The sequence below is a fragment of the Canis aureus genome, chromosome 20, assembly GCF_053574225.1.
Source record: "Canis aureus isolate CA01 chromosome 20, VMU_Caureus_v.1.0, whole genome shotgun sequence".
Taxonomy (NCBI): domain Eukaryota; kingdom Metazoa; phylum Chordata; class Mammalia; order Carnivora; family Canidae; genus Canis; species Canis aureus.
Window position 1 is genome coordinate 7,705,506 of NC_135630.1, and position 27,236 is coordinate 7,732,741.

General features: G+C 40.1%; 1 protein-coding gene across 2 annotated transcripts in view; it reads left to right on the plus strand.

The window, feature by feature from the left end:
- Positions 1-27,236, plus strand: part of RNF150 (ring finger protein 150) — a 241,884-nt gene that overhangs the window by 145,949 nt on the left and 68,699 nt on the right. For both annotated transcript variants that reach the window (XR_013358684.1, XM_077860935.1), the window contains exons 3-4: positions 17,271-17,342; positions 19,501-19,583. Coding sequence is in view for 1 of the 2 variants with exons in the window: in XM_077860935.1 (XP_077717061.1) it covers positions 17,271-17,342; positions 19,501-19,583 (155 nt within the window). In the remaining variant the exon portion in view is untranslated. The remainder of the gene's footprint in view (positions 1-17,270; positions 17,343-19,500; positions 19,584-27,236) is intronic.

Sequence of the window (27,236 nt, forward strand, 5' to 3'; positions counted from 1 at the left end):
CAGCCCCATCCAAGGAGTATTGAATGAGAAAATGTTAGGCAATTGTTAACTGGATCACCTTGAATAGATAAGGCAATTCTAAAGGAAATAGTATCGCCCCCCCCCCAAAAAAAAAAAATTTAAAGAGCTCAATTCTTATATAACTCACAAAGAGTTAAATCTAGATATGGGTTTTTAGCTCAGCTGACATGGTTTGAAACAAAATGGGATCTTTTTCCATCTTTTCTCCAGAGTTATGGGAAAAGGAAAGCATATAAATAGACTACAGAGAAAGAATCTGGCTTTCTTGAGGATAATTCCCCATGCAGCAGTGGTTTCTAATTAACAGTAATAGTGTATCCATACAGTTAAGAAAAAAAAAGGCAAAATAAAAGGGTGTGTATTTTTGTTTAGAATTTATTTATTTATTTATATATTTATTTATTTATTTGACACAGAGAGGGAGAGCACAAGAGGGGGGAACAGCAAGCAAAGGGAGAGGGAGAAGCAGGCTCGCAGGGAGCCTGATGTGGGGCCCCATCCTACTACCTGGGGATCCTGACCTGAGCTGAAGGCAGATTTTTAACCAACTGAGCCACCCAGGGGCCCCAAAGGGGGTATATATCAACCTCCCTTTCCTCCAGTTCTTCCCAGAGGCAGCAACTCTTAACACTTCCTTTTCAAGTCTTCCAGAAGTTTCTGGGCTAGATGTAAGAAAAGGCGTTTTTCACATTTGTTCCATAGACAAGGACTCTGCGTTTACATAGCTTGCATCGTAGTGACATCGACAAGCAATACACCTGAAAACAGGGAGAAACCGGCTTGGAGGCTAGTACAGCAGTCAGATGACAGGTGATGGATTGGGACCTGAATGTGCGAGGAGTCCGAAGGAATCCGATTAGGACAATATTTTCAATTCCTATGGGTTAAATGTAAACATAAAGCATATATCCTAGTGTAGACCTGCCGTACCAGCCTGATTACTCATAACTCCCCATTTTACTCTCAAAAGTTAGTTTATATAATAAATTACACGTTTACCGTATGTGTGAGTGAAAGAGCAGAATGGAGGATGCAATTAGGTCTGTTTTCACAACATGAACTGAGATGGGAAGGACAGGAAACGAGATCCTGAGGGGCCGGGAACTCAGAATTTGGGTTGAGAGATGTTAAATGTGAGCAGCTTATTATATCTACCAGATACCTAACACAGATGCCAGCTATTTCGATATGGAAATCTGGAGGTCAGGAGACAAGGGCTGGAGATAGAAATATGGGAGCCATCCACACAGAGGTGCCATTTAAGCGGCTGGGACAGGGACGCCTGGGGGCTCAGGCCGTGGCCCCAGGGCCCCAGGATCAAGTCCCGCATCGGGCTCCCTGCAGGGAGCCTGCTTCTCCCTCTGCCTGTGTCCCTGCCTCTCTCTCTGTCTCTCTTGAATATATAAATAAAATCTTTTTTAAAAAATAAAAAAAAATAAACGGCCAGAACAGGATGGGCATCTAGGATAAGAGGTCTGAAGACAGCTTGACATCTGCCAACGTGGCCTCAGGCTCTACGCTCTCCCCTCTATCATGCAGTTTTTCTCTCCAGTTCATGTCACTGTTCCAAGCCATTTCCCCCCGCGTCACGCCTCACATTCCCGGGCACTCGGGGCCCCAGAGGGCAGTATATGGAGGCTGCTTTGCAGAGCCAGCCACAGCCTCACATTCCATCTGGAGCCACTGCTCCTCTGCTCAGGGTCCTGGTCTGCAAGGCCCTTCTGCACCTGGGATGCTTGTCTCCTGTACTGCCCCATCCTCTCTGCTCTCAGGCCAGTGTCCTTTGGGGACCCTGCTATGTCAGCCAGCCTCCGTGTGCCTGAGTCCAGTGCCTAATTGTTCCTGCATAACTGAAGGAGATGGCCAGTCTCTTGATTCCCGTTTCTGGACACGTCCTGTGATACATAAGAGGCTGTTGAAGCATCCCAAGTGGATTAGGATGCAGGTCATCACAGAGCACACACAGCACCTCAAGGGGACTGCTTTCCATAATGTCACATGCCAGCCCACTGGAGCCTTATCTCTGATGAATCCCAGAATGCCCTGTTGCATAATCAGAGATAAACCCAGACACAAATGTGACTCCCAAGCAACTTAGGTGAGGATCTAGAACACTGTCAGAGATGAGTGTCTTGCAGGAGCTGGGATAACTTAAAAGTATACAGCATCTGTTCTGATTCAAGTGTTCTTTATGGAGCTCCCGGGGGCTCAGTCGGTGAAGCAGCTGCCTTCAGCTCAGGTCATGATCCCAGGGTCCTGGATCGAGCTCCACATCAGGCTCCCTGCTCGGTGGAGGGTCTGCTTCTCCCTCTGCCTCTCCCCCTCCCCCTGCTCACTCTGTCTCTCTCTCTAAAAGTCTTCTAAAAAATAAGTGTTTTGAATAGTTAGATAAATAAAAGATAGATAAATAGATAGATAGATAGATAGATAGATAGATAGATAGATAGATAGATAGATAATAGATAAAAATACACTGCTTCTTTACAGCTCTATGGTGAAGGCACTGCATGTATCGCCCCATTCTATAGGTGAAGAAACAGAGAAGGTAAGCAATTGCTCAAGGACACATGGCACGCCAGTTGTAAAGCTGGGATCTTTAACGACTTTGAAATGCTCTGCCAAAGAATGTCTTTGGCACCTGCTGGCCCAAGCCCAGCTGCTGGTCTCCTCCTGGAAACACCATTCTTCTGTCATTGTCACTCACAGAATAAGCACCATAAAAGTGCTCACTCTTGTTGATTATCATTATAGATGTAGCTTCAGTCAGGACTTCTGGGGAAAAAAAAAAAAGAAAAAACATATCCCCTCTTGCATAGGGCCCAAAAATGAGAATGGTGGGAGGGCTGCTGTTCTTTTGGATCTTCTTCCAGGGTTTGCGAGTAACACCTAAGAACCGCTGATAATTCACATTCCTCCAGGTTCACTGCTGTCTCTCTGGCAGCTCAACAGTGCACCTGCCACACGCAGATGTTACACACCCATTTAAATCTTCCATGTGTGAAAAGAACTGACATTAAGAACATTACCAAAGTTTATGGCAAATTCAAAAGGTGAATTTCTTTGATATATAATTCGTTCCTGTGATGAACAAAAGCTCCACAAAAGATGTTAAGGTAATACTTGATCTGAGGAGGTCAGGTGGTCCCCGGAGGAGGCCACTGTAAGGGGAAGCAAATTAAGCAATCAGATGTGATTTTATTTCACCTGCAAATTTAGGAAAAAACAAACCTGCTAAAACCCAACCCTGGGGAAGCAAGTGTGTAAAGAGGTCTGTAGTTATGTTTGGGGGCTTCGTAAATTGGTATAATTCTTCATGAGAGTAGGTTAGCAGTGTGATTCAATTGGCTTTATTATACTTAAATGTAATTTTTGAATAAATTAATTTTTGAATAAATAGTTTAAAATGCAAGGAGTGAAAAAATTATGCACTAAAAATTCTCCTTCCCATCCTTCGCCTCCAGAAACCCAGGTACATCCCGGGAGACACCCATGGTAGTGATTTCTGGAGCAGACATTCAGCAATATTTTTATGGACATACACAAATATGTACATGTTCTTTTCATCCTTTCTTACATAAAATAGAGCATATTATAATTTAGAATGTTGATGTTTTTGCCTTTTAGGGATTTACGCCTACCATTTCATAAAGAGCTTCCTCTTTCTTTTTATGGCTGAATATCAGTCCCTTGCATGGTGTTATAGGTTATATCACATCCCCTTGAAACTTCCTATGTTGAAGTCCTAACCCTGAGTACCTCAGAATGTGACCTTATTTGGAAATAGGGTCTTTGTGGGCATCATGGTTTAAGATGAGGTCATTTTGAAGTGGATTGGAATCCTAATCCAATGTGACTAATTTCCTTATAAAGGGAGGGAGTTTGGACACATACAGGGAGATGAAGGCAGAGATGGGATGACATGTGTCATGTACAAGCCACGAATGCCAGAGATTCACAGCTCTCAGAAGGAACCAACCCCAGGAACCCCTTGATCTTGGACTTTGCAGAACTTTGAGACAATAAATTTCTGTTGTCCAAGGCAAAAACAAAGTAAATAGGGTTTGAATCTAACTGTGATTTTGGAGCAAAGTAGAATCAGGATCTTGGGCAGGGCTGGCTTGTGAGGGAGGAGGACAATCCAATGCAGTAAGTGGACAGAAGTGTTTGAAGTCAGGAACCGGATCTGAATGACACAGGTAGGAGCAAGCGGTGGATAAGCCACCCGGAGCAAAGAAAGCCAGGCCAGGAGAGGAAGCTGAGGGAAGGGTACCGGGATGAAGGAGGCCTTCTCTACCACTTGCATTCCTGGAAGGAGCAGGCTAGGCCTTTACTGGCGTAAAGGCACCAGAATGGTGGGGAAGGTAAGATGCAAGCCACAACCCACTTATCAGAGATAGAAGCATCCTGTAATGATTAGGAGAAATTATTAAATTAGGAGAAATAATTATTTTAGTGGCCATTTGCACATGCCTGGCTGACTTTTAAATACTGCGACACATCTCCCTTGGTCTCCTTACAAGTCCTCATTATGCCCCTGAATGACTACTTTAAGAAAATAGCCCACTGAGGTCAGGACGGTGGAATTCTAGATGCATAGCCTGGGCACCTCTCACCCTGTGAGCCCCCATTCCCAGAAGGCTGTGGGTGGGAATCCACAGTTGTAGGAACCGGGAGGAAGAAGACCCCGGGCCATGATTCTACTCATGCAGTTGAAAATGCTGACTGCCTACCCCAGAATCATAGTTTTGAGAACATAAAGCGTTATTAGATAAAATGAATTTGAGAGAGAGAAGCACAGTGTTTGTTTGTTTTTAATGGAGATACAATGATTAGTTGGTGAATTCAAGTCAGGGTAGTTTCCACAAGGCCAAGCTACCTCCACGGTGTTGTGATACTGAGGAGACACGTCAGCTCACTGTCCACCAGAACATCCCACAGGGACACGAAGACTGACCTGTGTCCCGAGACCACAGGACTCCCAGTAGATGGCAGCTATTTCAAATACAGGCAGATAAGATAAGCTAAGTAAGCTTCTTGTTGTTTTTCACAGACATTTTTGCCTTTGAGGCTAATCCAAGGAAACCAGACCTGTCTTATTTTATGTGGGGCCTGGTAATAACATTCAAACAAGTTTTCTTGAAATAGTTACCTCTCTCTCCATGAATATCTTTTCCTGTTATTTACATACACATGGCCCATGGCCCTCTGATTGCATTTGCATATATCAGTGCTGAAGTTACGTTAGAACAAGAAAAGTAATAGAATGTAAAACAAATTTGAATTTTACAGGGAAAGGGAAGGGAATATGCTGAGCATCAACCACCAGGGAGGAAGAGGTCTACAGGCAGAGATGCTTCTGTCTTCTAAAGAGAAAGGACCCAAATGGTCCTTGATGTTGATCTAGAGAATGTGTAGAGCCCTGGGTGGGGGGGAGGGGGCAGTGGGCAGAAAGGCAAAGTCTATGTTGTATTCATTAAGTATTCAGTGAAGTAATTAGCCATGGATTTGCCTTTTTTTTTTTTTTTTAAGATAATTCAGATCTGAAAGGATGTTTGATCCCCAGTTCTCCTCTGGATGGATGAAAATCCTCAACTGGGAGATCTGAAAATGACAGTATTTTATGTACCTATTTTTACTAATAAGGGAAACTAAGGCTCAATGTTTAAGTGACCTGGCCAGAGTCACACAGTTAGTGACAGAAATAGAACTAAAAATCAGAACTTCTAACTTCCAAGCCATTGCCTTCTCTTCTATAACGCCTCCCACAAAAAATAACCTGATATTTATACATCATGTTATATGTACACAAACAGCCTTAAACTACGGCCGTTAGAATAGTCCAGGTCTTTACCCATTTTTCTGGATTTATGGAGTGGTGCCTTACATCATAGAAATTGGACTGGCTATGCAAAGATTTCTGTCTTATCAATCAGGCCTGGAAGGATTATTGATTATCATTATGTAGGAGAGCTAGGGAGGAAGCGTCTGAGTCACCTGTGGCCATGTGAGGTTCCAGACAATTGAGACCAACTCTGTTTATGCTTACAGTGCCCTTCCTGTACCTTGAACATAAGAACGGTTAATTATTTTTCCACTTGGTGATAATGATAATAATGATTATAAAATCAAGCTGTCAGGTAAAAGGAGCAAATATGATACAGAATTATCCAGTCAAGTAAAACAGAAAAACATAAATTTGATTTTGATGCTTGCTTTTGCATCCTTATTCCTAGTTTTTTAAATCAATTTCACTGCATATCTGTGTTATACACAGAGGGGAACAAGAAGAAAGTGTCTTATTTTTCTCAATTTCTTAAATATTTAGGAGATAACTATAAATATTGTGTTGATTGGAGTCATATAGCATCTTTGTTGGTGTCTATGTAGGACTTTGTTCTGTTAATAAATAGTTCTGTATTTATTTTCCATAAAGCTGTTTATCTTCACTGTTGTCAAGGAACCAGTCTTGGTAAATATTTTCTTATACCTGTTCTGATCACATTGGTGGATAAATCTCATTATGGCCCCCCTCCTGACAATCTTTAATGAATTGTGTGCTTTTGGTCTAGTTGTGTTAGAGAAAATCCATAGGAGCACCCTGGAGAAGAGGCAGGAGACCTGCCTGAAACAGAAGACTGTACTAGTGTAAGACGGCCCCCAATTCTCATTTATACTTGGTACAGTTAAAAAACACAAAGACAGAAAGAACCAGTTGCAAAAACAACTACCTTGTCTGAGCCATTTTATCAAGAACTCATTATCTCTTCAGTTTGTATTTTAAAATCCAATAACACTTGTTTGACAGTTGTTAAAAGTGAGACTTTTTTTTTTTTTTTTTTTTTAATTCAGAAGTCAGTATGGGACACCTGGGTGGCTCAGTGGTTGAGAGTCTGCCTTTGCCTCAGGGCATGACCCCGGGGTCCTGGGGTCCTGGGGTCAAGTCCCACATCAGGCTCCCCTCAGGGAGACTGCTTCTCCCTCTGCCTGTGTCTCAGCTTCTCTCTCTGTGTCTCTCAGGAATAAGTAAATAAAACCTTAAAAAAAAGTCAGTATTTCTGTTAGGTGATTTTCATGTCACTTAAAAAGAAATAGACATACACATACTAACAAAATTTGACTCAATGCAAATGGCCATAGCATTTTAAAAATTTTTTATGGTGCTTTTCCTTTATTTTGTTAATCTAGGACTCCTACCAAAAAAAATCTAGCACTACATGGTTGCATAATTATCATGTACATATGATTCTCAGAAATTGATTTTTTGTATTCTCCAGGAATCAAGAGCATCTGTTCCCCCACTGGCAGGGGCAGACTTTCATATCCTCCTTCAGCCTCTGCCAAAATGCTATCCTTTCCTCCTCAAAAATGGTGATAGTTTATTGTCTCTCGATAACATAGGGAATGAGGCTTGATTCAAGGAACTCCACAGGGAAAAGAAAGGAAAAGGAATCCCATTATACTATTTTTCAAAATGAGTATAGAAAACATGGTTTCCTACCTTTGAGAATTTGGTATTTTGGGGTTCCAGGGAGGAAGGTCTCATAAGCCTGATGTTGAAGAGGACTTGGTTATTTTCCTTTTTACTCTGATTTCTCCATCTCTTAATTCTACAAATCTGGGACTCCCATCTCCCAAATGACTTTATCTTCCACTGAACTCTTTAGCCTCATCAGCCTGAGCTCAGCCACCAGAATGCCAAAAATGGAACTTGTCTGATTCCTTAACCATTACCTCTGCTGTGAGGCATAATCCCTGACCTTAATGTCCACTTGCTTTACATTTCTTAAATAGACACTTTTTTTTTTTTCTTAAATAAGGGCAGTTTGCATTTTCCTTTAAAAGGGCATGGAAATGGCTTTTTCTGGAAGAGAGAAATGTTTTTTAAAGACACCTCATCTTTATTCAGATATAGCCAAAAGTAAAGTTAAATGCATGGCCAAAATTTAAAGTAGTCTTTGAATTTACCTTGCATGCTCACATGCAAGAAGGGCATATTTCATTTGCTAAAGAATTGTTTTAAATAGAGGACTGGAGGGGAAGATGGCAGGAGAATAGGAGGACCTTAGGCTTGTCTTATCCCACAAATAAAATTAAATAACTATTAAATCACCCTAAATACCCCAGAAATCAATCTAAAGATTCCTAAGATAGAGAAGAGATCATATCAAAGAAGGTAGGAAGTGTGGAGAAACAGTTTGGGAGAGAAATGGATTGAGGCCACCATAGTGGGGAGGAAGCCATGGTCAAGGAGAAGGGTGAGAGACAGACTAACACAGAAAAAATGAATCCCTGTAGCAATTGGCTTAGAAAGCAAGAAGGCCCAAATTTCATGAATTCTTGCAACCAGTGGAGCTTAAAGCCTAGAGTTTTAAAGGTCAGCGTGTTTAGCTCTGAGAGAGCTTAGAGGACATTGGAGCTACTCTTGGAGAAAAGACAGGTTCAGTGGCCTATGGACATACAGGAGGAAACCATGATTTGAGGAGTGCCTGGGCATGTAGTGAGTTTAGTTGCTCATCTCGGGACATGTTCCAGAGAGGCAGCATTCAAGGAGAGACCACTCTAGGAACAAAGGACCCAGAAGGCACCATTTCCCTCCTTCGCATAAATAACTGCCACCTTCAGAAAGCAGCACAGTGCAGACACTGGCTGCCTAATGTGTTTACACCAAGCCCCAATCCCCTGTGCACCAGTGGAACTGCCCTTCTGAATCATGCTTGCCTCAGTCCAGTGCATCTGGCCTCCTCCCCTAGAATACTAACCTAAACTCCTGCCAGCACCATGTCTCCCAATTTGGGAGTTTTGTGAGGCCTTGGTTCTGTTGGTGGCAGTGACGGGTCTCATTTCACAAGCAGACAGAGCACACCTAGTTAAAATGTGCCACATTCAGGCCAAGAGGGCCAAAGAGAGCCTCTGCAGAAACTGGACTTAAGGATAAAGAGGTTAGGACACAATAGCAGGATGCACACAGCACATGTGGGAGACACTCCCAGAAGCACAAGGCCCTCAGGAATGGGATACCACACTACAGGGGAAAATAGGATCTCTTCTTCATAGAGCCATTACCCTCAAGAATAGGAGACATAGCTGACTTTCCTAACACAGGAAAAGGGCACAGAGACTTAAGTAAAATGGGAAGACAGAGAAATTTGTCCCAAATGGTAGAACAGGACAAGGCCACAGCCAGAGGTCTAAGTGAAACAGATAGAAGTAGTATGGCTGATGGGAAATTTAAAGCCGTGATCATGAAGGACACTCACTGGACTTGAGCAAAGAGTGTAGGACATTAGTGAGACCATTAATACAGAGTTAAGAATAACAAAGCAGAGATAAAAGGCTCAATAAACAAAATGATAAACATGCTTGATGGAATGAACAGTATGGTGGGATAAGCAGAGAAACAAAGTAATGACCTAGAAGACAGAGTAATAGAAAGTAATCAAGCTGAACAAAAGAGAGAAAAAAGAATTATGCAAAACAAAAAATAGACTTAGGGAACTCAGTGACTCCATCAAATGTAATAACATTCATATTATAGGGGTACCAGAGAAAGGAGAGAGAGAAAAGGAGGCAGAGAATTTACGAGGAAATAATAGCTAAAAACTTCCCTATCTGGGGAAGAAAACAAAGATCCAGACCCTGGAGGCACAGAGATCTCTTATCAAAATCAACCCAAGAGGTCCACACCAAGACACACAGTAATTAAAATAGCAAAATATAGTGGTGAAGAAAAAATATTAAGAGCAGCAAGAGAAAAGAAGACAGTTTCATACAAAGGAAACCCTGTAAGGCTGTCAGGGTATTTTTCAGTAGAAACTTTCCAAGCCAGAAACGAGTGGCATGATATATTCAAAGTGCTGAATGGGAAAAACCTGCAGCCAAGAATACTCTCCAGCAAGGCTATCATTCAGAATATAAAGAGAGTTTCCCTAACAAACAAAACCAGCTTATCCCACCATACTGTTCATTCCATCAAGCATGTTTATCATTTTGTTTATTGAGCCTTTTATCTCTGCTTTGTTATTCTTAACTCTGTATTAATGGTCTCACTAATGTCCTACACTCTTTGCTCAAGTCCAGTGAGTGTCCTTCATGATCACGACTTTAAATTCCCCATTTTGTTTGTTCCCTAACAAACAAAACCAGCCCTACAAGAAATATTAAAGGGGACTTTTTGAGTGGAAAAGAAAGACCCAAAATGACAGTATAAAGATAGGAAACACAGAAGCACTAAAAATGAGTATTTCTATTAAAAATCAAAGAACTCACAAAATAAAAGGTTATAAAATATGATATCATATACCTAAAATATGGGAGAAGAGTAAAGAATGTGTTCAAATTTAAACTTCCATCAACTTAATATAGACTGCTTTATGCAAAGATGTTATATACAAACCTAATGGTTTGTATATCAAAACTTCTAAGAAATCAAAACTTCTAATAAGTATGCAAATAATAAATGGAAAGGAAATCAAATATATCACTAAAGAAAACCAGCAAACCATGAAAAAAAAGACAAGAAAGGATTAGAGAAAATCTTCAGAAACAACCACAAAACAAGTAATAAAATGTCAATAAATACACATCTATCAATAATTACTTTGAATGTCAATGGACTAAGCACTCCAATCAAAAGACAGGGTTACAGAATGGTTAGAAAAACAAGAACTATCTATATGCTGCCTACAAGAGATTCATTTCAGAGCTGAAGTCACCTACAGATTGAAAGTGAGGGGATGGAGAAACATTTATCATGCAAATGGATGTCAATAAAAAGCTGGAGTAGCAATATTTACATTAAACAAAGAAGACTTTAAAATAAAACATAAAGACTCCTAACTCTGGGTAACGAATTAGGGGTGGTGGAAGGGGAGGAGGGCGGGGTGTGGGGGTGAATGGGTGACGGGCACTGAGGGGGGCACTTGACGGGATGAGCACTGGGTGTTATTCTGTATGTTGGCAAATTGAACACCAATAAAAAATAAATTTATTATAAAAAAAAATAAAGACTATATCAAGAGGCAAAGAAGGACCTATATAATAATAAATGGGACAATTCAACAAGATATAACAATTATAACATTTTATGCACTCGACATAGGAGCACCCAATACATAAAACAGTTCATAACAAATGTGAAGGAACTAATCAATAATAATATAATAATTGTAGGGGGCTTTAACACCCCCACTTACATCAATGGACAGATAATCCAAACAGAAAATCAACAGGAAACAATGGCTTTGAATAATTCACTGGAACAAATAGATTTCACAGATATATCTAGGACATTCCATCCTAAAACAGCAGAATACACACACTTTTCATGTGTACAGGAAACAGTCTCCAGAACAGATCACATATTAGGTGACAAAACAAGCCTTAACAAATCCAAAAAGATCAAAGTCATACCATGCATCTTTTCTGACAAGAACACTATGGAACTAGAAGTCAACCATGAGAAAAAATCTGGAAAGACCACAAACACATGGGGGTTAATTAACATGCTACTAAACAGTGAATGGATCAACCAAGAAATATGAGACGAAATTAAAAGTACATAGAAACAAATGAAAATGAAAACACAATAGTTCAAAACCTTTGAGACACAGCAAAAGTGGTTGTAAGAGGGAAGGAAAAGCAAGAAAAATGTCAAACAACCTAACCTTACACCTAAAGAAGCTAGAAAAACCGGGGCACTTGGGTGGCTCAGTTGGTTAAGCGTGCAACTCTTGATTTAAGCTTGGGTAAATCTCATGGGTTATGAGATCAAGCCCCACCTTGGGCTCTGAGCTCAGTAGGTAGTCTGCTTGAAAATTTTCTCCCTCTACCCCTTCCCCCACTCATGCTCTCTCACTCCCTCTCTAAAATAAATCTTAAAAAAAAAAAAAACCAGCAGAAGAAAGGAAATAATAAAGATTAGAACAGAAATAAATAATATGGCAACTAAAAAAACAATAGAACAGATCGATGAAACCAGGAACTTGCTCTTTAAAAAAAATCAATAAAATTGATAAACTTCTAGCCAGACTTATCAAGGAAAGAAACAGAAAGGACCCAAATAAATAAAATCACAAGGCAAGAAAGAATATCCAATGAGAAAAAGACAGACTCTTCAACAAGTGGTGTTGGGAAAACTAGACAGCAGCATGCAAAAGAATGAAACTGGAGAGCTTTCTTATACCATTCACAAAGATTAAAATGAATTAAGGACCTAATGTGAGACCTGAAAACATAAAAATCCCAGAAAAGAGCATAGGCAGTAATTTCTCTGACATTGGTCTTGGCGATTTTTTTTTTCTAGATAGGTCCCCTGAGACAAGGGAAGCAAAAAACAAACATAAACTATTGGAACTATATGAAAATTAAAAAATGCACAGCAAAAGAAACAGTCAATGAAACTAAAAGGCAACCTATGGAATGGAGAAGATACTTGCAAATGACATATCTGATAAAGGATTAGTATCTAACACATACAAAGAACTTATAAAACTCAACACCCAAAAAACAATCTGATTTAAAAATGGGCAGAAAACAAGAACAGGCATTCTGTAAAGAAGACTTACAGATGGCCACCAGACACATAAAAAGATGTTCATCATCACTGATCATCAGGGAAATGCAAATCAAAACTACAGTGAGGTACTACCTCACATCTATTGGAATGGCTAAAACAAAAAACACAAGAAACAACAAATGTTGGTGAGGATGTGGAAAAAAAGAAACCCTCTTGCCGTGTTGGTGAGAATGCAAACTTGGTGCAGCTACAGTATGGAGGCTTCTCAAAAAGTTAAAAATAAAATGACCATATGACCCTGGACTACTAGGTATCTATCCAAAGAATACAAAAACACTAATTCAAAGGGACACATGCATCCTGCATTTATAGCAGCATTATATACAAAGCCAAGATATGGAAGCAGCACAAGTGTCCATTGATAGGTGAATGGATAAAGAACACGTGACATGTAGATGCAATGAAATATTATTCAGCCAAAAAAATGGAAAACTTTGCCATTTACAATGACATTGATGGATCTAGAGAGTATTATGCTCAGTGAAATAAATCAGTCAGATAAAAACAAATATAATTTCACTCATATGTGGAATTTAAGAAACAAAACAAATAAGGGAAAAAAGAGAGATAAACCAAGATGTAGTCTCTTGACCGTAGAGAACAAACAGGTGGTTCTCGGAAAGTGGGTAAGGGGATGGGAGAAATGAGTGATAGAAATTAAAGAGTGCACTTGCTGTTATGGGTGATTAAAATAAAAACTTTTTAAAAAGTGCAATTCCTCTTGGATTGTGTCAAAAATAACTATTGTATAGTGAAGTAACAGAATACTAAGAGATGGTAACATGAAAAAGAAAATGAATATTGAAAGTATAAGTTCGTATAAGCTACACTACCGACTTTCTAAAAAAATTCCGGATGTGCCTGGCTTCTCTCTTTTATTGGTATCCTTCCTCAGAACTGTATAAGTTGTCTTAAAAATTATTTTAGGCATTTGCAATGAAATATTTTTTTTTTGCAATGAATTATTTCATCTCTCTTCCTAAAGCAATAGTGCTATCCTATATTAAAGTAGCTCTCCCACTGCAATGGTAATTTTACAAATAGATGATAAATTCCATGAGAATAGGGGTTATGCCTTATATTTCATTATTTTGCTCTTGTACTATTACATAGAATTATGCATAGAAAACACTTAATATAGTACATAAAATCTCATTATAGATCTGCAAGTGATTCTGATGATAGGAAACACTAGCTCTGAACTGCAGTTAAATGAAATGTTACTCTCACCAAAACCAATTCCATTCTCTTCATTAGTAGACTTAACACTACAAAAAAAAAAAAAGTACTCAATTATGTTTCAAATTTCAACAATAAAAATTTATGAAAACTTCTTAAAAATTGTTTTAGATAAGATTAAATTTTGAAAAAAGAATAATCTCTGGTTCACCTCCTTAAAAAATGTTGATCTTCCTTTGAGTATAATCTGTGATCATTGTTTGAAAATAATACTTGTTGCTTAATTGGTCTCCTTAGCCTTTGAAAATAAAAAAACAGTTGAAGTGATTCTGTTGGGGCCAGATATTATATAATTAAACACAGTTGCAAAAACATCTGAGCTCTTGACTGAAAAACAATCAACATGTGTTTATTTGGGTCCAGATTTCTTATTCTAAGTGTAATGTTCTGCAGGTTTGTTGCACTTACTCTGGTAACTAGTAGCCCTTTCTCAATTCCTTTCCGTTCCTGCTCCAGGCTTCTTCAATGAAAAGCAGCTCTTTTTTTTTTTTTTAATTTTTTTATTTATTTATGATAGTCACAGAGAGAGGGAGAGAAAGAGAGACAGGCAGAGGGAGAAGCAGGCTCCATGCACCGGGAACCCGATGCGGGACTCGATCCCGGGTCTCCAGGATCGCGCCCTGGGCCAAAGGCAGGCGCCAAACCGCTGCGCCACCCAGGGATCCCGAAAAGCAGCTCTTGGTTGAGACTGACTAGTTTTGCCAAGGCCAGGATCACAGATTTGTCTACTGACCACATGTGTCGCTTATAGTTTGTCCTTCAATTTTCCTGTTAACTGGCTAAATTCAGATGGTTTTCCATGCTTTAGGAAAAAAAAATCTTTTGATTAAGATTTTATTCACTCATCAGCCATTTATGGTGCAAGCTATTGTAAGCTAAAAAAAAAAAAAAATAGGCAGGAATTTATGGGGGTTTTTTTCACTACCATTTTTTCAAAAGATTTTTTGAACTTTAAGTATTCTGTACCCTCAACGTGAGACTCAAATTTATAACCCTGAGATCAAGAGTTGCATGCTCTACCGACTAAGCCAACCAGCACCGCCCTCCCCACCCCCACCGCTGCCTTTCATTACCACTCTTTCCAAAACCCAGAGCTGTGCCTGGGACCAAATAAGTGATCCAGAATACATGTCGAATGATCATCAGTTATCAAAGACCGCTTTATGCTAGGTGCTGGGACACCGTGAGAAGCAAAAATAAGCACAATCTGGCCCTCAGGGAGTTTACAGAAGGGAAATTAAATAAGGGTCCATCACAAAAACAAATGTCAAATTGCAAATGTTATGACAGTGCTATGAAGCGAGGCACCAGGTTCCAGAAGGTATAGACTGACTGGAAGGATCTTCTCTCTTGGGAGACATGGGGCAAGAGTTCCCTGAAGAAGTGGCCTTAGTTGAGATCAAAAGATTAGGCAGTAATTAAAGGAAGAAGAGGGGACAGAGAGTTCCCTGCTTTTCACTTTCATCTCAGGGTTTTTCCCTCTCACTCAATCACCTGCCACCATGGTATTAGTACTGTAGACTGTTTTTCCTGCTACCTTAGTTTGCTAGCTACTCATGGACTTCTGCATAAATCTCAAGTGTGTGTAGGTCTCCTTTTAGGTAACAACCAAACTTACTTTCCTCTTCAAAATAACAGGATCATTTTAGAAGCTGAGGACAAAATCATTTTAGATATTGAGAAAATCAATCAACAAGGAGAACACCTCTCTCCTACTTACTACTTTCACCACCATATGCTCAAGGAAGAGCCATATGATAAATGCTTAATAGATTTGGGTTGGTTAGTTGCTTGAATGGCTGGCTGAATGGCTGGTTGGCTGGTTACCTGGTGGCCAGATGTTGGTTGGCTGCTCAGTGATTGGTAGATTGACTGGCTACTCGTTAGATATAGTTTGGTTGGCTGATTGGCCAAATGTCAGATTGCTGGCTGGCTGACTGGGGAGATGTTATTTGGATGACTGGCTGGTTTGTTGATGGGGTGGTTCACTGAGTAGTGAGAGTGGTGTTTAGCTTTAGCTTTCAAGTCAGACTTTGATTTTTTTTTTCAGATTCTGACCGACCTTTCATTGATTATGATAAACAATTTACTTAAGCTCTGTAAGTCTCATTTCATTCTAAAACATTGTATTTTTTTTCTCATGGGGTTGTTGTAAGAATAAAGGTGATATTGCATGTAAAGTTTTAGCATGGCACTTGGATATGTTAACCATTCGCTGGTGTACGTTCATAATTTAGAGAAAAGAAAGAAGCTTGAGTGTTGTTTCTAAAAGGAACAAAATTACTGAAAGCAAATGATTATTCCATGTAAATGTTTGTCTCGTTTCTCATAGTCCTTCAAATATGTTGCACTGCTGCAAATACGCATCTACTACAGGATAGTAGTGCACAAACCTAAGGAGATGTTACGTTAGGTAACTCACAAGCACACAAGCAAATCTTGACAGATGACAACTTAATTCACCACCCTCCCCCTCTCTCTTCTTCCTCACTGCCCTATCATTGCATGATTGCAGGGCTCATTAGGATAGCAACTTTCTCTATCAAAAAAAGAAATTTTTTTTTAAGGAGTGCTAATATATTATTTGACATGAGTAATGGTGGTTGCAAAGGTGTTTGCTTTATAATTATTTGCGAAGCTGAACAGGTATGTTTTGTGTATTTTCCTATAGGCGCACCCACACGCAAGCTTACGTAGAAGGGGTGAAACTGGGGGCATCTGGGGGGCTCAGTGGTAGAGCGTCTGCCTTTCACTCATGGCGTGATCCCAGGGTCTGGGATCGAGTCCCACAGGGAGCCTGCTTCTCCCTCTGCCTGTGTCTCTGCCTCTCTCTCTCTCTCTCTCTCTCTCTCCCTCTCTCTGTGTGTGTGTGTGTGTGTGTGTGTGTGTGTGTGTGTGTCTCAGGAATAAATAAATAAATCTTTAAAAGAAGAAGAAGAGGTGAAATTGGCATGTAAGAATGTGATGAAATAGGATAGTACAGATGAAATATAAACAAAGGAAATTCTTAGAACTCCGAATTGAAAGAAATACATCAGTAATAACCCTGATTGTGAAAAAGAGGACATTGGCTATCTCCTTGTCACAAATTAGATGGCTAGAGTGGCAAACTACTCAACTTGTGTGTGGATGCTGGTCTGCATAAGTGTAACCTGCCCTAGGGTCACTGTAGGGCAGGGTTTTTCCACGTCATTTGCCCCTTGCTTAACCCTGGGCGAGAAGAGCGCCTCTCAGTGACCGAGCCCTTGAATAGACCTCGAGTCCTGGAGCTATGTTGCACAGGTGTCACCACCCCGTCTCTCTGGCCATTTTCCTTAACACTCATGCCACTTGTGCATGATTTCAGAGATAACGGCCCCGACTTTTAAATGCCATCAGAAACAAAGTCAAGAATTACACATCTTTATTACTAACAAGCAGTTTTTGGTCTTTTTAGCGCCGACTGGGAGATGCTGCAAAGAAAGCGATCAGCAAGCTCCAGGTCAGAACCATCAAGAAGGGTGACAAGGTAACAGCCTCTTCTCTTTCTGATGAGTGTCTATTCAAAAAAGTTCCTGACTTTTCTGGCAGCCAGGGTGGAAGGGAGGGAAGGATGGGAAAAGAGTACACGAAAATAGCTCTCCTGTAAATGTCTGATATTATACCCATCTTTATTAAATATAATTTAAAACAATTTATAAAATGCTTACAGTAGAACAACAAAATAGCTGGGAAGAAAATATAAAAAACTGAAAAGTAAGTATAGGAAAAATAGGGGAAGCTAGGAAGAAAATTTTATATGAATGCATTACCTGAAATGTGTAATAAAAGTGGATTCCCAAAAACAAACAAAAAAAAACCCAAAAAAAAACAAAAAACAACAACAAAAGAAATGGATCCCAAACTTAGGGATGGGATCCATTCTTTGCAGCCAATGCAAAAAAGGAAGAAATATTCAAACAACATTTAATTACCTTATCCCGGTATCCAGAAGGTGAAAACAAAATGATTATTCCTGGGGTTAGGATTTGGGAAATTTTCCCATAAATCCTTGCAGGGAAGACAGTGTTATATGTTGAGTGATGTCCTCCACTGATCTAGCAATACAGCTAGATCTTAGATCTGTAGCAAATACAGAAAGCATATTCAGTCCGTCTGAAATCTAGCATCTAGAACCCCAAAGTCCTAGTAGGCTCCCTTGCTGTAGAATGAAGACATGAAGCCAAGAGCAAAACCTATCTTTTTCTTTTTATTCAAGTATAATTCAAGTACAGTGTTAAGTTAGTTCATTAGTTTCAGGTGTACAACCTAATGACTCAACAATTCTCTACATTTCTCAGTGCTCATCAACACAAGTGTACTCCTAATCCCCTTTATCTATTTCACCTATCCCCCTCACCTGCTTCCCCTCTGGTAACCACCAGTTTGTCCTCAGTATTTAAGAGTCTGGTTTGTTTGTTTTCTTTCTTTCTTTTCTTTTTTTTTTTTTTTTTTTTTTTGCTTTGTTCATTGGTTTTGTTTCTCAAATTCCACACGTGAGTGAAATCATATGCTATTTGTCTTTCTCTGACTGGCTTATTTCCCTTAGCATAATACCCTCTAGATCCATCCATGCTATTGCAAATGGCAAGATGTCATTCCTTTTTGTGGCTGAGTAATATTCCATTATACGAATGATATATAGGTTCCACTTTATAGAAAACCCCATTATCTGTATATGCACCACATCTTTGTTATCCATTCATCTATCAATGGACATTTGGGCTGCTTCCATATCTTGGCTACTGTAAAGAATGCTGCTACAACCACAGCAGAAGCAGAAGCCTATCTTGAGAAGGAGCGACAAAGCAGCGCAACCCAAGGCCTGGAGACCTCTAAAGGTCTTTCTTCTCCCCAGAAGAGATTTTAGAGCAGCGGATTATGGTAACACATATTTGCTGTTCCTTAGGGCATTGTAAGGGATTCACACCTACATCTCTACCAGGTGTTTAGTAGAATCATTGATTTGTCTCACTATGTGCTACTGTTTTTCAACTAGATAAAAATATCATTGAGCTTCATAAGATGACATTCATTTAAAAGCATTACTAAATTTAAAGAATATTTTTCATTACTTTTTTCCCCTCGAAAGAATATAAAAGAACAGGGACTACCACGTAAGAAACATATGATGGGCTATTTGAAAGAGATTTATATGCTTGCATAAAAAGTTGTTTTTTGTTTTTTGTTTTTTGTTTTGCATAAAAAGTTTAAAGCCATGGTCTCGGGCTGTATAGATAAGATTCCCAAGGAACTGATAGACTAAGTATCATTCAGACAGGTCTCCATAAATAGTATTTCTCATCCTTGAGATTCTGATGTCACCTCTAATTAGAATAAATAGCATTCCCAGTCATGATACGTTTAAAAATTGCTTTCTCGAGATCATACTAAATAGCATTATTAGTGACTATACATTTAAAAAATTGTTCCCTCACAAAAGCATTTGCAACGGAACCCAGAAACAAAAAGTAGAGGTTGGAAGGAATGGAACCTGAGCCAATATACAGTCAATATCGATTAAGAAAACTGACTGGCACGTAGACAATTGAAAGCCTTGCTCCAAGCAAGCTCTCCTTGCTCGTTTGCATATTTACACAAGAATTAAGGCAACACAAGTGAGCTCCTGTGTGCTTTCTCTGTTGCAGGAAACAGAGCCCGATTTTGATAACTGTGCAGTTTGCATTGAAGGGTACAAGCCCAATGATGTCGTCCGGATTTTGCCCTGCCGGTGAGTCACTAGGGCGCCTGCTTAAGAACGGGGTGTGCGTGGAGGGTGCCTGCTGGCCTCACTGGCTCAGGCCTGCGGGGTCGGTCTGCCCAAACGTTTCCAGGTTTAAATATCAAACAATCAAAAAGCTTATTTGTTGCATGTGGCCTTTCCTCTCAAAAACATTTTCTCTTGTGAAATATTTTTCTGGTCTTCTTTGCACCGAAGGAGGTGTACTGCTATGAATTAGAACCTCACGATACAGAATTTGATGATGTGACTCCAAGTAGGAGTTTTCTTTTAACGACAAAATTATGATGTTCAGAATCAGTTCTTAACTTTCACGAGCACTGTTTTCATTTGATTAATGAACTCTTGAAAATATATTGTGAACTGGGGGACACCTGGGTGACTCAGTCAGTTAAGTGTCTGCCTTCCACTCAGGTTGTGATCTAAGGGGCCTGGGATAGAGCCCCACCTCAGGCCACCTGGTCAGTGGGGAGCCTGCTTCTCCCCCGGCCTTTGCCCCTCCCGTCTGCCCCCGCCCCAACTTGCGCTCTCTCTCTCTCTCTCTCTCTCTGCTCTCTCAAATAAATAAGTAAATAAATCTTTAAAAAATACGTGTTGTGAATTGGGGCACCTGGGTGGCTTAGTCAGTTAAGCATCTCTTGATTTCGGCTCATGTCATGATCCCAGGGTTGTGAGATCAAGCCCCGTGTCAAGCTCTAGGCTCCAGGCTTGGGGTGTGGAGTTTGCTTAAGATTCTCTCTCTCCCTCCTGCCATGCCCCTCTCACTAAAATAAATGAATAAAATAAATAAATATATATATACAGGTATATATGATATAAATATATGATAAATTTATAAATATATATGTATATATATAAATATACAGATTATATATTATATATATATATATAATCGTGAAGGGATCAACAGCCATAATATGGTCAGGAGTGAATGGGAAGCCAAAGGCCGATTTCATTTCTTTTGGAAGTTTTGTTTGTTTTTTTATCAGCAGCAAGGAAATATGACAGTCATCCCAAGACCTCTAGAATCTAGGGGAGGATCCAACGTGTATAGTTGGACTCACTCCCCAAGTGATTTTCATATAACCCTAATCCTTCTCCATAATTGAAATTTACTGTTAGGGTCTTTGAATTTTTTATGAAGTTAAAATTAAATAAATTTAAATACTTCAACAAAACCAAATATTTTAAAGTTGCATAAAAGCTGTCTCCCTATAATTAAAAACCTTTTTTTAGTGTTGTCGCATCTGTGAGGTATCCTAAAAATAAAAAATTATCCCTTGAAGAAAGGTTCTTCACTTAGATGAGCTTTAAAAATTCTTCAGCAGCACCTGGGAGGCTCAGTCAGTTCAGCGTTCAACTCTCAGTTTCAGCTCGAGTCTGGTTTGAAGGGTTGTTGGATGGAGTTCTCAGTCCGTCCGGTGCTCAGCACAGCGGCTGCTTGGGTTTCTCTCTCCCTCTCCCTCTGCCCCTTCCCTCCTGAAATAAATAAGTAGAATCTTAAAAAAAAAAAATTAAGAGTACTTAATAAAGTAGATAAGAATATGCAGATATAAATCAATGCTCCTTTAAGAGCTATTTATTTAAAAATATGAAAGAAATAAAATACGCCTGTAGAGGAATTCACTTAATAATCCCAAAATGACAAAGAAGCATCAGAAAAGGACAAGGTATGCAAATAGATACAGAAACTCCCAAGGGGAATGGATCTTTCTTGAAATGCTTTTAGGCAAATTGATCATCAGGAAAGTGCACTGTTCTGGCCCCAGCCAAAGCCTTCAATTGGGATTCACTTTCTGTAGTTTTTAGATTCCCTTGGCTAGCTCTAAGACAAAGTCATAAATTGGGATACATCAAGACTTGGTGGTTTTCTTCCTATAAGGGAATATATATATTCTTTCTTGAGGCATTACACGTGGTATATACTTGGTGACTTCTAGAAACACTGGCAGAGAACGGCAAGCATCGTGTGATCTACAGAGAGCCTCTCGGGGCGGGGCGGGGGGGTCTCTTATCTCTGCAATATTTCACTAAGGCTGTTATTAAGCCTTAGAGTTATAAGCCAGGAACTTGCTTTGCTTTACTTTGCTGCTTGGAGAGTGTTTAGAGCCCTGTGAGGGTGCTACTAATAAAATATATATTTATATATATCAATATAAATATAAATATATATAAATATTAAATATATATATTTCCAAAGCAAATTTAAGTTTAATTGCAAACTTTTTCCTGAGAATCTAAATGTAGTTAAGAAAAATCTGTTTTTACAACTCTATATATTATTACTTTCGCTCCATAACCCATTCCGTAAAAACTAACATTCATGTTGAGCCTTGTCATGAGTCTATTCCACGTTACTGCATAGAATTACTAGAAGCTGCATAATATCCAAGCCATAGATGTGTCACAGTTGGACTTACCATGCCCCTGTTGTGGAACATTTGGCTGATTTCAGTTCTTAATTATGACAAATTACATGGCTTTAGCAGTGTTTAGATTGTCATGATGCATTATTCGAGACCTCTTACGGTATACTTTTTGGACATATTAACCAAAGAAATAGCTTTTTAATATTAAAAAAATTTTTTTCAGAACTTTAATTTCATTTATCCTAGCCCTTGCCCTAGGCCAGTTTGCCCTAAAACTCTTCCTTTTTGCATTATTATTTGGTTCTCAGCTCATTTCTTGACTGTTTTTGCTTCGAACTCCTTAATGTCCATCTGCTTTTATTGTAGGCCCGGTTTTAAATAACAAAATATATTGAGAATTACCAAGCATGGATTAGAGTCATTTATTGTTTGATCTTAGATGAGCCATATATATTTGCTCTTTGAAGAGCTCATCCATTTTTTCCATGCTGACTTTAAAATCAAGATATTTTGATGCCTGTTGTTTGTTTCTGCCAGACAGTTTGCACTAATGGATGTTATCAAACAAATGCACTGGCATTTGCTTTTTGCTACATAATTTCCTCTGGGGTATTATTAAGCCCTAGCTTCTATGAACTTTATAGACTCTCTTTCTCATTATTTCCAGGCTGACTCACCCACAGAATTTTTTGCATCTCTTTGGAGTTGAACAGTTTCCAAAAAAAATGATCCAGTTTTTGTCTTCCTTCTTGTAGCATCTTTTCTGCGGCCCCCTAACTCCGTACCTGCTGGGTCTATCACTTCTCTGTTATGGGCACTTCGGGTACCCTTCCAAATCACTCCGGGATATTCTTGTACCATGATTTTTTTCAGAATCATCTTCTTGTTTGCCTCTTTTAGAGACCATTGCACAAATTAGGATGAATTGCTGGATGATTTCCCCTCTTCATTTGTAGTCATGGTGATTACTGGAGTTAAGTCCCGGGCACACACAATTACCAGTTCCCGGTTGCTGGGTCTTCCCTAGGGGCCTTCTCCAACACATGCAGGCAAGGCTCCCCACTCGTGGGGCGTCCACAGCAGCACACAAAGCACCTCAGGGTCAGACGCCTCTAACTTTTGTGATTTGGGTTTGATCATAATACACCACTGGAGTTATTTTCCAGAGAACTTTGGTTTTCGCTTAAGAACCTACATATGTGGAAATCTACATTATAGTGTATTTTAGGTCTGGGTTTTGTGAGTCAGGTTTGCACTTGTGATTATGATTTTTAGCTCCAGAAGATATTTTATGAAGCATATAATTGAAATTTTATCATCTTCCTTGTCCAGAGAATGAGCTGGGCTCTCAGCGTCTTCCAGGGCTTTTATCCTACTGTGTTCCTACTGTTCTTCAGTGGTTATTCATTGCAGTCTCTTTACCTACCCAGCTTCAAACACTCCTGCTCAGAAAGAACATGACCTCCTTGGGCAAGGCAAAAGTCTGTTTGACATCAAAAAAGCAGTGGAGAGGGCACCTGGGTGGCTCGGTGGTTCAGCGTCTGCCTCCGGCTCAGGACATGACCCCGGGGTCCTGGGATCGAGTTCCATGTCGGGCTCCCTGCATGGAGCCTGCTTCTCCCTCTGCCTGTGTCTCTGCCTCCCTCTCTGTGTCTCTCATGAATAAATAAATAAAATATTTTTTTTAAAAAAGCAACATATGCATTCATACCGTGGGTGCTTATAAAATTATTTCCTTTCTCTGATTGATCCCTACAGCATTATCACTAATGTCAGAGGTTATTAGTTTCTGCTACTGTCTTTTCCTTTGATTTCAGGAACTCTTCTGTGACTAGGAAGAATTTCAAAACTCCTTGGTAACAAGAAAACCCTTGTCATAAAGTTTTTAGTAACGAAATGCTTCATTTGCAACAACATTTATTTTGTAGCAACTGTGTGCCAGGAATAGTAAGAAATAGCAGAGTTGGAAAGATCAGTGGCCTGATCCCTGCTCTAAAGGAAGTCAGTCTAGTGTCGGGGAGAGATAGGGATTTAAATCAGTAATCGCAATACAGAGTGATATGTACGACAACAGTAGCAAAGTGGATTTTTTAAAATTGGAGGAACCAATACCAGGCCCAAGAAAGACTCCACAGGAAAAAAAAAAAGTACATTTTTGGGGCCCCTGGGTGGATCAGTAGTTGAGTGTCTGCCTTTGGCTCAGGGCGTGAGCCCGGAATCCAGAATCGCATCCCACATAGGGCTTCCCTTCTCCCTCTGCCTGTGTCTCTGCCTCTCTCTGTGTGTCTCTCATGGACAAATAAATAAAAATCTTTTTTAAAAAAATACTCTTCATATTTTCTAGCACTGGTTTGCTTTGCCAATTGCATCCTCATTATATAAAGTTTGTATAATGGATAAATATTTAATTATCTACCTAACTCCCCCATGCGGGTAACTACTACCCATATTTTTATATGTTTCTTTGATTTTATTTACTATGCTTATTTTTTCAAGAATGAGATACTGCTGTCAACATCACTTATTATCCTACTCTTTTCACTTCATATTCTAGGAATATGTTAGATTATTAATAGCTCATCTTGACCTTCCTTTGGCCTCTGACTCCGAAGGCAGAGGCTGGGGAAGGTCTAAACCAGCCAAAGCCCCTGGGATGTCGGTGCTTATGTAGAACCGGCTCCTCAGGAGTCAGGATGTTTTCAGAGTCAGAATTTTCTACGAGGTTAAACGGGAATGTGTCCTGGCTCCCTTTAGCTTATTTCTTAAAACCCATTGAAGCGCTGCTCACGTTTCAGCACCCCACCCACGAGAGAAGACAGACAAAGGCAGTTTCTCACATGCAGATGATGTCAGGAGGGTGCCCTGCTGGCTTCCTCCTGTGGCCATCACACTACGAAGAAAATCCTCTTAAACTCAAGTTACTCTCCTCAGTAGATGTGCCCCTCTTCTGTCTTGCTCATAAGCACAGCTCCCGTGCGACACATTCCTTCACGTCATTACATTCTGTGAACAGAGTTTCCTGAGGCCGTGTCACTACTGCCTGTACTTTTACTGGGGTCTTTGGGTTTCACATTTTAGGGCAGCGGGTAGTGGTTGGGTAAAGAAGCAACTAGTAACACCTATTCTGAACTAGTTCTGGTTAGGAAGCCTCGCACCTGTTGTGGTCGGCATGGGAGCTTCAGACCAGCTTCCAGGGTTCGAGGGAGCAGCCCCCACATCAAGGTCAGTGACTGGTCTGTGGGTCCAGCGCTTGTCAGGCCCCTCGTTCTTCACAGCAGGATGTCAGTCTTGTCCTGAGCAAGGTTATGTGTCAGCTTAGGTAATTCTGGAGGGGGTAGGGGAGGGGCAAAATATACATAATATAAAATCAGCCTTTTTAACCATTTTCAAGTTTACAATTCAGTGGCATTCAGTACATTCACATTGTTGCACAACCACCACCACTCTCCTTCTCCAGAACCTCATTTTCTCTAAGTAAAACTCTGTAGGCATTAAACAGTAACCTCCCATTCCTCTAAGTCTGCAGGGTATGTGTGTGTATGTGTGTGTGTGTATGTGTTGTGTATTTATTTATTCATTATTTTTTATGTATGTTTTAAATTTCTTATTTAAATTCAATTCGCGGGGGATCCCTGGGTGGTTCAGCGGTCTAGTGCCTGCCTTTGGCCCAGGGTGCAATCCTGGAGTCCTGGGATCGAGTTCCGCATCGGGCTCCCAGCTTGAAGCCTGCTTCTCACTCTGCCTGTGTCTCTGCCTCTCTCTCTCTCTATGTCTATAATAAATAAATAAATAAATAAATAAATAAATAAATAAATAAATAAATAAATAATCTTTAAAAAAATTAAAATTCAATTTCAATTCACCAACATGTAGTATAACACCCAGTGCTCATCCCATCAAGTGCCCTCCTTAGCGGTGTGTTGTGTTTTTAATTAAGCCTTGACTTTTATTAAAAAGGAAATGTCAACGAAGAAACTTAGCTTTTGATTTCAGCATCTAATTTGAGCTGGCTAACTAAAAATTGGTTTTTATATACTCAACTCAAAACCTAACAGAATGATAATTCTACATATTTCAGGTATTGCAATTACCGCAATACTAATATGATGTTACCCTTACGGTGATTAGAAGAGGTCTCACTGCTCCTGTCACCATTGCTAGCAACATGACCTCCATCAGCCCTTCCCCAGCCTTCTGCAGCGGCTTTCTTGCTAATCTTCTTGCTTCCACTCCTGCCCCCTTAATTATTCATTCTGATAAGCCTATTTTTAATTATCCAGCTAGATGAGCTGGACTCCAGGTACTTTTTCAGCAAGGACAACTTTACACTCATTAAGTCTATCAAAAGTGTGACTTTAAAAAGAGATATTCCTTGGGAAGATGAATTGAAATAGAATTCGGTCCTTCTGCTTCTCTAAGTGGGCTTCTGCAACACGGCAGGTTCACAGAACCCTGGAAATCATGCCCTGTTGCGGATCAGCTCCCTCGGGGAGAACAGAGTTGGCCATCGCCGTCACTTTATCAGGAATTGCTGTAGGAGGCAATCTTCAGAAACTTGCCCTTGGGGCTCTTATTAGGATTTTATTCCGTGACTTCTTCATGGGGGCTTGCCAGAGCAGTTCTCGTTCGTAGTAACGGCATTTCTTCCAAGCAAGGGAATGTTTTTACACTGTGAGTCCTGAATTATGAGACCGTCCAGATTTTTTTCTATGTTTGTTGATGGAAAGTTCAGAGCCAAGTCTGTCGCCCACCCCTAGCCAAAAGAGATATATTTAGCTTCAACCCTGACTGTTTTATGTCTCCGTTCTTGTTTTAATTTCTTCTTTTGCTTTTATGGCACCCTTTTTAAAAAAAAAATTAATAATGCTTGTCCCTTTATTTAAAACAAATAATCCAAGCATCCTAAGAGGTGCTGTAACTGTGGAAAAGGCCAGTCCCATTTTAGAGGATTTGGCATTTTTAGGTGCTGGGCATTTTTATTTTCCCTGTGACAGGAACAACAGCTGCACCCCAAATATCCATGTGTGCCCCATGTTGCTCAGCCCCTTGCCCACAGGAGGGGCCTATCACTGGGGTCAGCCCCCAGACAACCCACCAGGGCACAGGACAGCCCTCCGGCTCACTCTGCCTCTGCCGCAGCGGCCAGAGAACCAGGCCAAGGGGATGGAACCTGGGCAGGAAGCGCCTGGATCCCCGAGTCACCACATGGAAGGCAGCTGCTCTGCGGCCCACGAGACTGCATCAAAAGTTGTGTAAGAAATAAAGCATTACTGGG